Source organism: Patiria miniata, unplaced genomic scaffold (assembly GCF_015706575.1).
Source record: "Patiria miniata isolate m_02_andy unplaced genomic scaffold, ASM1570657v1 HiC_scaffold_1, whole genome shotgun sequence".
Classification (NCBI taxonomy): Eukaryota; Metazoa; Echinodermata; class Asteroidea; order Valvatida; family Asterinidae; genus Patiria; species Patiria miniata.
The window spans coordinates 35,448,680-35,462,847 of record NW_024037047.1 but is presented as its reverse complement, the minus strand read 5'-3'; the positions used below and the strand labels follow the sequence as shown (position 1 = coordinate 35,462,847).

Sequence of the window (14,168 nt, the reverse complement as noted above, 5' to 3'; positions counted from 1 at the left end):
CTGTATGTACCATTCACTCGCACTTCCTACTCGATGAATACCCTACGCTTCTATGGACCACGTCTCTGGAATGGACTTGACCCACTTATCAAATCTCAATCCTCTGTAGGCAGATTTAAAAATCATTATAAGACGCATCTGCTCGCCCATTATATTACATAGCTTCTCCGCTTCTTCGTTTCTCTCAGTTTAATTTGCCTGCTTTTTACCTCTTGCTTTGCTTTTTATTTATCTTGTCATCTCTGCCGCTGCTCCTCTATTGTTCTATACGCTTCCGTTATTATTATTGCACTTTTGTAATGTTTGTCACATTTGTTTGTCCTTTTTTCTAATTGTTTGTTTGTGCTTCTTTTTTTGATTCTAAACGTTCGTCTATCGTGTGAGTTGTTATGTATGTGTACAGGCATGTTATATGTTATAAGCTTCGGCTTTTTTGAGCATGCCTCCATCAGTATAATTTTTCATTATTTTGTATTATAATCAAATGTTGTGAAAAGATGGAAATAAATGTTCTTGAAATTGAAATTCTTGAAATTGAAAAGGTGTCCGTCTGACTATTTTTGAAAAAAAACCTACAAAACCATGAGGTCAATTTTGAATTGTTTTGGTTGTACAGATACTTGGCCTCAACCCCTATGAGTTTCATTTATTTTCAGTCACGCATCACTGCACAATTGTCAAGTGATCACAACAACATTTTGGGACACTGTGACCAGGTTTCTTTCCTTATTCAATTTCAGTAGTGTGTTTAGTAAACTGTGTAAAATCCTTCATGCTGTGAGAAGGGCTGCAGTGCAGTTGGGATTGGAATAATTTGCCTGGCTACCAGTCATGACGGCAAGACCTCAGTTTAATGCTCAAGGGCAAATGATTCCAATCCCATACCACACCAGCCTATTCTTCTCAACATGCAGGATTTTACACAGCTTACATAAAACAGCACTGTAATTGACTAAGATATGGAACTTAGTCACAGTGAGCATAAATGTTGTTGTGCTCAATGGACAATTGTGCAGTGATGCCTGACTGAAATTAAATGAAACTCATAGGGGTTGAGGCCAAGTCTTAGGAGTATTTGCACAGCAAAACATTTTCAAAATTGACCTCATGGTTTTGTAGTTATTTTAAAAACAGTCAGACGGACACTTTTTAGGGGACATACTGTAGATATTTCCTTCTGCATGTTCAGTAAATCTCTGCCACTCCCTTCTGCTACAAGAACTTACCACATCCCCAGTAACCACCAAATCTTGGATTCTTGTCCACTGGCTCAGCAAGGCTCCATCGCTACCATCCTCAGCAATGCTCCACTCATAGAAATCCATCAGTTCCCGCGGGTCGTCGTGACGGACGTAATCGTGGGCAAAAGGCTGGAAGACCACACGGATCTCCGTCCTGCCTGGCGTAGCTTCAACGTCGCTGACTGTGACCTGACCGACCTCAGGAGGTTGGGATAATACCCAGAATCCATCAGTGACGACGGGTTTGAAGCAAACGTTAACGTGGCAAAACTGAACCTGCCAAATAAATTACCAGAATAAAACCAAATGTATTACAATATTTATATTTTTTTCCAACTAAATTTCACACTTCACCTAAATAAAGTTTGTCTTGCCCAACCATATTGTGAAATTTTAAACAACCGCACATATTGCAATGATGTTGCACCAAGGGGGCGTAATATCCCCGATTTTTTTGCAAAGGGGGTGGTGGGCCATTGGATCATCGCCCCATATCTTAGTGGTGAAACCGGCACCCCCTAGTGTCATGTGGTGTCTAGCGCCACCCCCCCCCCCTTTCTTCAAATTTCCACGGCTGGGCAATTGCAGATTTATACTCATCGTATACTCATCTCCCGTCCCCCTATCACCGACACGGATTCAAGCCAGTGTGTTTCATCATGACAATTTTTAATTCTTACCTTTGATCTGTAATGACCTCCACCATGCAACCCAACCCCAGCTCCAACATGTTGGAATGACATGCCAAGATCTTGATCGTCAATCACTGGGATCCATTCCATCATAGTGTTCTCATCATCTGTGGGAAATGAAATATACTTCATTCTGAAAAGGTAACATAACTTACAAAATCAGTGACTATATGTGAAGACACCAAGTAAAAACAGTAGCTTGTAGTGGTTCCTTTGCCCAAATAATAACTAGATAAAAATTCTCGATTTTTTTTTACAATTTGATTCTTTTAAAACATTACAAACTAAATTACCAATACTATCAATTCAAGCAGTAAGGATTACACGTCTGTAGTAAAACTCAGAGGCATATGATTTCAGGTTTACCAAGGTATATTTCGATTTCTTGTTCAACTGCCCAGAAGACACCAGTCACAAAGGGTTGCAGCACCTCAGGGATGGTCCAACGAGCTGAAATGTCTGAGGTAGAAGACTGGTAGGTGATGTCATCCTGACAGGGTTGCTGAGCAGCAGATGAGTGATGGGATAATCCTGGTGGCGTAGACGCTGCAAGGGACGTTGAGGGATGGTCTGCGCTCAGATAAGTAGGGTAAAACTGGTAATTAAGTGATGTCATCCTGACAGGGTGATCAGCAACAAATGAGTAATGAAATATGCTGACGGCACAGACACTACAAGAAGGAGGCAAGAAACTGTGAGTAAAGAGGGATGTTGGAGGATGGTATAATGAGCTGAGATGAGTGAGGTAAGACTGGCAAGTGACGTCATCCTGACAGGATGGCTCAGCAACAGATAAGTAATGAGGTAATCCTGATGGCACAGACACTGCAAGAAGGAGGCCAGAAACTGTGAGTAAAGAGGGATGTGGAGGGATGGTCTAATCCCCCGAGATAAATGGGGTAAGACTGGTAGGTAATGTCATCCTGACAGGATTGATGAACAACAGATAATGGGATAATCCTGATGGCACAGACACTGCAAGAAGGAGGCCAAAAAACTGTGAGTAAAGAGGGATGTTGAGGGATGATCTAACGAGCTGTGATAAGTGACGTAGAAGACTAGTGGGTGATGTCATTGTCATCCTGACAGAATGGATCAGCAACAGATGAGTGATGGGATTATCGTGGATGCACAGACACTTCAAGAAGGAGGCAAGAAACCGTGAGTAAAGAGAGATGTTGAGGTATGGTATAATGAGCTGAGATGAGTGAGGTAAGAATGGCAAGTGACGTCATCCTGACAGGATGGCTCAGCAACAGATGAGTGATGGGACAATCCTGATGGCACAGACACTGCAAGAAGGAGGCAAGAATCTGTGAGTAAAAAGGGATGTTGAGGGATGCATGGTCAGCTCAGATGAGTGACGTAGAAGATTTGTAGGTGCTGTCATTCTGACAGAATGGATCAGCAACTGATGAGTGATGGCATAATCCTGGTGGCACAGACACTGCAAGAAAGAGGCAAGAATCTGTGAAAGAGGGATGTTGAGTGATAATCTAACGAGCTGAGATAAGTGACATAGAAGACTAGTAGGCCTAGGTGATGTTATCGTCATCCTGACAGAATCAATCAGCAACAGATGAGTGATGGGATAATCTTGGTGGCACATACACTGCAAGGAGGCAAGATACCGTGAGTAAAGAGAGATGTTGAGCAATGGTCTAATGAGCTGAGATGTCTGAGGAAGAAAACTGGTAGGTGATGTCATCCTGACAGGGTTGAACAGCAACAGATGAGTGATAGATAATCCTTGAGGCAAAGACACTGGAAGAAGGAGGCAAGACACTGTCTACAGAGGGTTTTATCACATTTAGATGGTTAATTAACATCAGGGACGTTTAGCAATGGGAAAGGATCAGAGAAAGATGTCCTATCAAGATAAAAGGCCTGAGTAAATATTAGCCAATGCAAGATACTTGATTCCCTTCAGCGAGAATGTCACACCACAGAAATATAAGCCATGGGTCTTACTTTCATCTTGATCGCAGCCCAGTCCATCTTTGATCCCAGCTTCCTCCAGAACCTGACCCTCCTGAATGACTTTGACACCGTCTGAGGTAACATTGACACTACCAGCTTCAGAGTTAGCACGGATGGTCACATAATAGGTCTATCAGTAATACAAAACAAATTTCCTCAATTAATACGGAAAACAGAAACAAACACAAAAGGCATAAGGAGATGTCAGTGGCTCTTGCGAAGGTAAATAAACAGAGAGCCCGAAATTTCAAGCTCCATTGTTTCATGAAAATACAATTTAACATTTTCCACTATTTTGAATTCATGTCCCAATTACCATAAGTGGAATGAGATCTAGTCCATCCAGTTGATAGAAGGTTGCATTGCCAACATCAATGAAACCAACGCTGACATCAGAAGCACCTCCTTCTGATCCGATGGCAATCTCATAGTTGATATCAAGATGAGGATGCTCAAAACCAAACCAACGAGCTGAGATGCTTGCGGTGCTCATCTGAACATCAATGTCTTTGGCCACCTGTTAGGGAGACATTTGTGTAACTGAGACAATAGGCTGGCAGTCAGTAACAGGAAATTAATTTAAAATTCTTAACTTTTTTTCTTTTCAGGTTGCTATTCATCAATGTGAAATCATTTCACTTGATGCTTTAACTCCATTAATTGGTTTTCAACAACTATTCATTGGAAATTAATTTTAAATTCCTAACATTTTTCTTCTCAGTTTGCTATTCATCAATACGAAATCATTTCATTTGATGCCTTAACTCCACTAACTGGTTTTCAGCAATTATTACAAAAACACACCAGACATATTTTTCAATGGACCCCACCATTTTTCTTACAAAAACCATTTTGGCTTATTTGTTGTTGCTCAACTAATGCTTAATAATTTTCAAAGTACGGAGGAACATATACTTTTTATATCCATTCTTTGAAGATATGATCCAATTACTCAACATAAAATTATTGAAGTGGCTGTAAGCATTCTTTCAGCATTTACTAATGGCAGTTACAAAAGATTTCAAACTAATGGAACAAAAAAGTGAAAACAATATTTACTGTGAATTTGTCATAATTACCCCCAAATCCACATGCACCTTTTCGCCAGGGGGTGCAACATCCAATACAACACCCAGAGATGGTAACTGCACGATGTGTCTATAAACTGATGAGGTCCCCACTGTAGCGAACCCAGCACCATTCTGAGCTCTGACTGACACGTAGTAGTCACGATCTCCATGGAGATGCCAGTCTAGGTCAGCCAATGAGAATGCAGCACATGATGTTTGGGACAAACAAGGACCAATTCTGTAGGCTTTCTCCTTCTGGAAATCAAGAGTTTCAGTGCCACCTGGGCTACCCCCTAGAAGAAAAAACAAAACAAAAAGAATTTATCAAAGAATGTTTTTGAAAAATTCTGAACACAATTCTTTTTTTAATGAAAATGAATAAAACTGCAGTAAACTGCTTAACATGCTTAATAAAAGTCAAAATTACAGTACAGAAAAACCTTCCGTTAATAGGCAATATTCTGTTAAGGTGGTGACCACTGGTCGGCAAGCATAATAGTGTAATGCCATAGAGTGTGCAATGTTCAGGTGTCATCAGCAATGCGTTCGAATGTCCCTTCCAATGATCTCCCACATGTCAATTTGTTAACCTATACACAAAATATAACCTGGGTACCAGACAAAACCGACCAATTGACAAATAGTCGCTGCCCGGAGGTGGCGTTTTGGTTTAGCCTGGCAACTTGGAGGTCAACGATTGGAGGTCAACTATTCCATCTTACACAAATCAGATGACGCGACGAAAAAGATTTTGTGCACTCAAGGAGTTGCACTATAAAAAAAAAACGTTTTTGGGTTCAGCTTGATCAAATTGTCATTTTGAGAGGATCTTTTGTTCCATAAAGGATTATAGGCTGTGATAGGTGAGTTGTTGCTTGTAATTTTAACGGAAATGGAAAATATCAGCACAAAAAAAAACATGACAATAATCACCTAATCTCCATTCTAACTCATGTAAGTATGGTTATTATTTCCAACTTTCCTGGCAAATCTTCCCATACGTCATGAGCCTAGAAAGCTGGAAATTTCAAGGTAGGGCTGAGTCAATTCCAATCACCGGCGGCGGAACCGGGGGGCAGAGGGGGCAGTTGCCCCCCCACTTTTTAATAGGTAGCTATTTTGCCCCCCCACTTTTTACCAAGGAGCGATTTTAAAAAAACGAGGTTAATTAAAATGATACAGGAGGTAAAAAAGATTTTTGAACACGTGTCTCATTTATCGGGCCCAATTAATAGTATTATGTACTACAATGTATCTTTTGCTAAAAAAATATTGGTTAAAGTGGTCACTTTTGCCTCAGATCGCACCACAGAGCATCTAGAATCCAATTTTTCTCCGGGGCCCTTAAGCGGGCCCTGAACCCCACGCCTCAAGAGCTTCGCGCTTCACGCTCGCATCAGTTCTGATCAAGGTATGTCCCCCCCCCCACTTTTGAAAAGCGATTTACACCCCTGGTTGGTAGTGCAATTTGACAACAGGACTTATACCTAAGTGAGTATGGCGAAACAAAATTAGAAAAATGATACGAAAAATAGGGATATACCGGTAGGAATAGTCCACATGCATAGGTTGGCAGCTAGGGCGGATCCAGGGGGGGGGGGGGGGGTGCAAGGTGGCCATGCCCCCCCCCCCCAAAAAAGAAACCTTTTTTTTTTTTACGTGACATTCCAATAAAGGCAGGCAATGAGTACATCACCATCTTTTCCTCAAAAAAACATTGATTAAAGTGGTCAGAAATTGCCTCAGATCGCGCCACAGAGCATCTAGAATCAAAAAAAAATTCGGGGCCCTTAAGCGGGCCCCGAACCCCACGCCGTAATTTTTCCCCCCACTTTTTTGGGGGACTAACAATTTTTTGGGCCCGCCAAAAAATTGTGTTCTGGATCCGCCCTTGGTTAGCAGATATTACGTAGGTCACACTTCGGACCAACTTCACACTTTTCCCATTTGCTTTGATTTTGCTGTAATCCTGCTCCGGGAACAGTAACTGGACCTTGCCCTCCCACTTTTAAAAGTGTTCCGCCGCCGATGATTCCAATAATTGAATATTCGAATATTCGACCTTCCAATCGATCGAATATTCGAATATTCGGTTATTTGGCCATTCCAAATTCCCTCAAAAGCAAAAATATGCCACACATGTACATTGTACATGTAGTCAACGTACGTGAGCACGTCAGCATGCCATGTATGATTTCTTCACAGGTAGGTCAAGTATTTGACAACAATCAGTTGTTCTTCAGTCGTCAGTAATTTAAAGATTAATAATCACCAGAGAAGCTACAGTGAAGGATTCCTTGTTTGCATGGGGGACGTATTAAGCCGTGAACCCCAAACAAGGCGGGTGGCGTCAGCTATTGTGACTCTCCGACCCTTAACTCGCAAACAGGAACCGGGCATATCTATTACTGGAAGCTTCTTGAAGTCTACAAAACGGTGTACTTCCTAGTCACAGTATTGAAGATAAAAAAATCACTTTTATAGTAATAACTCGCACTTTTGTCACCAAGAATTGAGGAAATGATTTTATATCATTTTAAATAAACTTACTCTCAACAACCAAAAACTCCAAGAAAAAAACCTATGATATGTAATGTCTTTATTCAATGAAATATGGGTCTTTGAATTGTAAATGCATATTTAAGTTATAATGGGCGTGGGCGCGGCATACACACGCCCCAGCTTGACACGTGCAAAGCAGTATTTCCTTGTTTGCCCACAGGGGATGTATTATAAGCCGAGCTCCGGCGGGCGCATTGTTGGCGGGCGCATTGTTGGCGGGCGCATTGTTGGCGGGCGCATTGTTGGCGGGCGCATTGTTGGCGGGCGCATTGTTGGCGGGCGCATTGTTGGCGGGCGCATTGTTGGCGGGCGCATTGTTGGCGGGCGCATTGTTGGCGGGCGCATTGTTGGCGGGCGCATTGTTGGCGGGCGCATTGTTGGCGGGCGCATTGTTGGCGGGCGCATTAGGGCACAGGTGCGCTGACCCGGTTCTTTTGTCTGGCTAAGTGCGTGCTCTGGAGATAACTTTCTAATAGATAGGCCACTAAAAGGTTTGGATATTCCAACTTGCAAAATTTTGATACATTTTGTCTAGCTGTGGTTTTCTATGCTGGGAATCAGGGGTACGGTGCGGTGTGGTGAGTTGACCGCAAAGTCTGTCTGGCCAAATAAATGAGAGCTCTTTTGAGTTTGAAATCCTCTCTGTTGTCTGCCCTTTTTCTTGCGTTTTGCTCAACTTGGAGGACATAAGCCAGAGGTTCTTGCTATTATTACTGAAAGTATAATTGCTGAACTAGTTTTTGAAGTGTTTATGTATGTTTTATTTGTGCAAATATTGGGTGCAATTAGCAGACTAACCCAGCGAACAAAGCTGACGGACAGCGAACGAAAATGTGTTCGATAAAAGGGTGCTCTGATCAGTTGAGAGAACTAGATTATTTTGTACATGTACATGTATATAATTACGGAGGCATTGAGGCGAACATCTAACAGCCATAATAAATTTACCCCTAAAAGTAAACAAGAAATTCTTTTAGAAAAATCCCAGACTCCGTAACGTAAATGAACCAAGGTTTTTAAAACGTTTTAATGTAATGTTGGGGTTCATGACAAGTTTTCTACAACACCGCCACGTGCTGTGGGCAGCATACTGCGTGCAAGGCGATTCCTTATAACCACGTGCATTCGACACGATTGAACAGGCGATGGAAAACTTTGGGGGGAATTGGCTTCGCTGTATCAGTGTAATGTACCGCTTCTTTGCATGAGATTGCAGAGGTCTTCTACATCGATGTTGGCATGCCATTTTCGCGATGTCAATAGCCGACCCAGTAAGCCCCTCCCAGCGCACGTGGGCAAATTAACACGTGCTCCTCTCCAATGCCACGCTGCATTTTCCTATGCTGCACACATGCACATGTAACACCAACGCGCGGGGAAACTTGCCAGGACCGCATCGGGGAAAACAGCGGCGGTTTTCTTTTGAAAATAGGGATTGTAAATAGGACAACAAACAAAAATATGGACAACGGAAATGTTACTACTCATGCTAGAAGTTTGATATGAAAAGGTGTCAGGAAGTGTTTTGTGAAGACATGAAAGACAAAATGTCTTGTTTATCTTGTCGGAAGCATCAGCGATTGGTGTTGCAGTCCGGCGTTAAAAAAATGGGTTGGCTTTACTGCAAGCACTCCCAAAGCAGAAGTAATATATGTATGGCATTATTGCTTGGCATATATACAAGCTATTTTTATGGGTTTTTTTGGCATTTTTTCCACCTTTTTATTTCATTGCATATCACCACCGAATATTCTTATTCGAAAATAAATATTAGAATATTTGATTATCGATCAAATATTCGAATATTCAAATATTCGGCACAGCCCTATTTCAAGGTAGGTCAGAAAATTTGTATATTTGAAGTATATTTGGGAACTTTTGGGATTTTTAGGAACTTTGCGTAAAGTTTTCGAAATTTTTATCCATTCCCTTCAGATTTGGCTGATCGAGATTTCACTGTATACATGTATATGAAAGTTGCTCGTGACTCAGACTCCGACTTGACCTTTGTGTCTCATGACTCGGATTCGACCTGCATGACTCGGGACTCGGACTCGGGAGAGGTGACTCGGACTCGGACTCGATGTTTCGTGACTCAAATACAAGTCTGGAAATGCATGGGTGGGGTACTTTGGGCCAATTACCAACACTTTCTTAGGTTTAAGTTACTCACTGATGGTAACTTGGTATCTCAGGCTGGTGTGCTCATCATCAATGAAACCAAGTACATCTTCCCATTCAGCGATAAAATATTCATCTTCCACATGGACAAAGACACACCTAACAAACATGGGTAGGGCACTATGGACACCATCTATGTTTGACTGACTCACCAATGGCAACTTGGTATCTCAGGCTGGTATCCTCATCATCAATGAAGCCATCATCTCCCCATGCAGCAATCAAGTAATCATCCTCCACATGGACAGAGACACGCCCAACAAACATGGGCGGAGTGGTATCCACTACTATTGGACCAACCACCTGCAACAGGCAAAATAACCAAATGTGACAAAGTTTATGTTAATGCATACTTTCAAATGCTTCTTTTAAAACTGTTAAAAACTGTTCCTTGCTGTTTCTTTGGCGAGCCAATATGTTGCTCCTTCCCTCTCAACACTCAATTGGGTTCCGAGTCACACATAGCCATAGTACATTAAACAATTAGGCATTTACAGTGCATGCTGTCCAAGTCTAGAAGCTTTTGGGGGTTTTATTTAGACAAGGATAATTCTTTACACTTTATCTACCTTCCATATGTGTGTACTTGCCATCCACAGCCGAGTAATTCAGCCTATGGCTAATTCTCATCAACAGTCAGTCCATTACATACCTTGAAGGTAGATAGCTGAGCCTTGTTGATGGCCTTCAGAACCAGAAAGAACACAGCTCCCTGGCTGATATGAGGATGGTACATCACAAAGTGATCATGACCTGATGTTGACATGAAGGTCACCAGGTCAGGGGTCGGGTTTGAGGGGTCACTGCTCAGACCTATCTCATAGTCATAGATGGAGCTCTCTGTATCGATTCCTCCAGTCCATGAGATGGTCAACTGTCATTGACAACATGACATTAATACCATCCACAATTACTACATCTAATAATGGTTTTTGTTTTCAAATCTCTTTCACAGTACTACAGTATACTGCTTTTATGGAGTATATTTACATAAGCCGCATCCTCATGTATGTAAAATGTTACAAGAGAGAGCGTCAACACCACCTTCATTGTGAACTGTCCTCATCCAGATATCTGTGAATTACTTTCCACCTTGGGACAATGGGTCGAATACATAAAAACTGGCAATGGCTTATGAGAAGAAGTACCCAGCTAAAGCAAAAGCTTATCAGGCAGAAGCAAAAGTAAAAGCAATTGCTTAAAAACATATACATAACCTTTTGCTTTGACTAACAGCTTTTTCTTAAGCTTGCCTAGCAAATGCATAAGTTCTGAACAATAGCACTATCTGTCCAGATATGCACATGAGGCGTGCGTAATGTAAAAGCTTTTTATGGACGCATGTTTTGCTTTTTATCCCCACACACCAAGTAGCAAGGAAAAGAAAGTGAGGGCACTTCTTGATGTCAAAGCATCAATTGCTACAAATACTGGAGGAAAACATGGATGAGAAAAAAATATTGAAGAGAAGGTAGCCAACATGAAAACACAGGTCAAAGAAAACAGATGCAAACAAATGATGATAACAGTTGATCTTGTCTGATAAGCAAGAGCAAAACCTACCGTGTGGAAAACTTGAAACACTACAAGCAAATGCTTAATAGCAAAAGCAAAAGCTTGTTTTTATGTATCCATTTTTAAGCAATTGCTAATCTGGGAAGTATTTGCTTGCAAGGGAAGTATGGGAAGTATTTGCTTAACAGTACAAGCATTTACTTGTCAGCAATTGCTTATTTTTATGTATAAAAATGTAAGCAAAAGCCTAGAAAAAGCAATTGCTAGTTTTTATGTATTCGGCCCATTGTCTCTGAGCTGCTTAATTTGGACCCTGCTGAGCAGATCATATATACGTACATGTTTGTCTATCGGAAGGAAGAACTTCTGCTCAATGGGCGAAATCCAGACACAGTCTAGGTCTCCTTGTAGTATTGCTGAAGAGTCATTGGTACCAGCTATCTCAGGATAAACTGACAAATCATCTACCAGAGCGGCCATGGAACTGTGCGCAAGAAAATCCAAACTCACGTGAATACACAAGGCTTTCAACTGAAGTATACTTATCAAATATATGATTTCATCACCAAACTTTGCATAGGTACAAATCAGAAGGTTGGAGAGGGGCGATTGCATTAAAATGTAGTGCTGAAGGACATAAGCATCATTATCTTGAACCCGATTTGGTAGATGACTTAGTAAAGGTCAGTGTCAAGAAGCATGAGTCTTATCAGAATGCTCAACTGCTTCAGTCTCATGTGCATACCTGCAGTCACTGGACGCATTCATCAGCTCCATCTTCCGGCGATGCTCATTGATGAACCACACCCGACCCTCAGCATCCTTGGCCAGACCAGGCCACATCCGAGCATAGCTGATAGCAATCTGGGTCAGCTCTGGAGGGCTGGTATCGATGACAACACCGTCAGAACAGACAGCTGCTGAGGGTTCCAGGGCACGGTTGTAAGCGATGACAGTGATGTAGTACTGGCCAGGCGAGGGGGCTGTCCAACTGGCATGCGTGGCGGTTGTCTTTGTCATCTTAAGAAATGATGGAATTCTAATAATTGGTGTTGCTGAAGTGGAGGACTGACTTGTAAAGTTATGTCAAAGCAGTGTGAAGGATTACAATTTGGAAGTCACAGCAATGTGAATCACAATGGGATATTAAAGATTTGAGTATTGCTTATATCAAGGACAAACCACCAACCCACATGCAACTTACATCATTCATGGCACTGCCGACTGTTGTATAGCCGGTCCTGCAGGAGTCATCAAACAGATACTGATAGAACTTGACCCCACTCTCCTTGTCAAAGAAGCCCTCCCAATGAGCCGAGAGGTCACTGCCCTCCTGATAGTCTATCTCATTGGACCCAGGTATCCCATCATGCACCACACCAGCTTGAGGAGCAGAGGCATCCACCGTTATCTGTGATTCATCAGCAATAAGGATTTGAGTTCAGTTGAATATTTGGACTGCATTACAACATTTATTTGGAATTTCTTTGAATAAACATACCTTGATTGTCTGAGTAGTTGCTAGACTTGCTTGGTTGGTCACCGTCAGGGTGATGTAGTAATCATAGTCATGGGTACCAATGTGCATTGTTGGGTGGAAACCATAGTCTACTACATAACAATCACCGAGTGGGACACACATACAGCTGACAGGATCACATTTCTCAGTGTCCTGTGTAAAAAAGCAAACAATAACAGCAAACTTTCCTGCGTCAAGCCATACATTTACAATTGCAAATGGGATGCAAGTCTGACACAAAATACAACACTATAATATTAAACAACTGTAAAGTTTGGCGTTCAGGAATTACCGTGTTGTTGATTTTCATGGCCGCCAAATTCCGGCTGCCATGTGCCATCTCTGTGCCAGTGTGGTTGTCAAAGAGACGCCACTCGATGGTTTGTATACCACTGTGAATGTCATATGTCCTGAATTCAACACTGTGGAAAAATGAAAGAAACATAGCCTTGAGATAAAAAGACACAAAGTTTGTTTATACACGTGCATTCCTGTGGAAGCTACGGTAGGTAGGGCCCCTCATATCCACCTCACTCCTATCTCTTCAGAAGGTACACATGTGAAAAAAAGGGTCAAATCATTTCGTCTCAGGGGTATTAGAAAATGCATTCCTTAATTTGCATCGGCTCGATCAAGAAATATTTAAACGCTTGTAAATCTAAGCATAGCTGTGTAATTTTTAAAATACATTTTGCAGGTGCAAGATGTATTTTCTATTTGTTAGGTATAGCTTAATCAATCGCAGATCATCTTAGCATCACCTAATGAAAAATAACATAGAATTCCTACCTCATCTTATCCAGATCCTTTGAATTATGAACGGCTAGATTCACCTCCCCGTCCCGTACCAGCCAGAAGTTTTCAATAACAGGCGGGGATGAATCAGCGTGCACCAACACACTGTCTCTCACAAAGTGACCAGCCAAATCCCTGGCCTCCACCCAGAACCGAATGGAATCACCATCAACAAGGGTCAGGTCATAGGTCGCCTGTGTGTTTGTGCCTTCACTACTCCAGTGGTCCGAGTTGTCGTCACTCACGATGACAGTGGTTCTGCCACCGCTGTGGTCGATGTCGTGTAGGACGCGGAATTCTGTCACACCGAGGGTGTTAGGGATGGCTGCACGGCCACGCCGCCCAAAGCTCTGGTCATAATCTATAGGAGAAACTCAAACAGGTGTAGTGTTTTAGAAAGCCCCAAAAAGTTGCAAGGCGCGCGTGCTCCATTATACGTTACAAGAGATGAGTAAAATTGACAAGGGCACGATTTATACCTGTAACTTTTGGGAAACCTAAGCATTGCTCTATCAGATGAGCTACTGTTGGCAGTTTCTCAATTTTGCTAACAGTTTCACAATTTTGTTAACATCTGAAGAAGAAATATTTGAAGAAAATCTATTAAATTACC

At 41.9% G+C, this 14,168-nt stretch overlaps 1 protein-coding gene across 1 annotated transcript in view; it reads right to left on the bottom strand.

Moving 5' to 3' along the window:
• LOC119733193 overlaps positions 1 to 14,168 on the bottom strand; it is a gene marked incomplete at its 5' end in the record, with an annotated part of 63,994 nt that overhangs the window by 34,888 nt on the left and 14,938 nt on the right. Inside the window, 14 exons of the mRNA XM_038206783.1 lie at positions 1,227 to 1,517; positions 1,922 to 2,040; positions 2,300 to 2,479; positions 3,905 to 4,043; positions 4,230 to 4,430; positions 4,993 to 5,276; positions 9,879 to 10,029; positions 10,379 to 10,600; positions 11,581 to 11,725; positions 11,987 to 12,261; positions 12,446 to 12,652; positions 12,743 to 12,913; positions 13,053 to 13,182; positions 13,550 to 13,916. Of these exons, the coding sequence (XP_038062711.1) occupies positions 1,227 to 1,517; positions 1,922 to 2,040; positions 2,300 to 2,479; positions 3,905 to 4,043; positions 4,230 to 4,430; positions 4,993 to 5,276; positions 9,879 to 10,029; positions 10,379 to 10,600; positions 11,581 to 11,725; positions 11,987 to 12,261; positions 12,446 to 12,652; positions 12,743 to 12,913; positions 13,053 to 13,182; positions 13,550 to 13,916 (2,882 nt within the window). The remainder of the gene's footprint in view (positions 1 to 1,226; positions 1,518 to 1,921; positions 2,041 to 2,299; positions 2,480 to 3,904; positions 4,044 to 4,229; positions 4,431 to 4,992; positions 5,277 to 9,878; positions 10,030 to 10,378; positions 10,601 to 11,580; positions 11,726 to 11,986; positions 12,262 to 12,445; positions 12,653 to 12,742; positions 12,914 to 13,052; positions 13,183 to 13,549; positions 13,917 to 14,168) is intronic.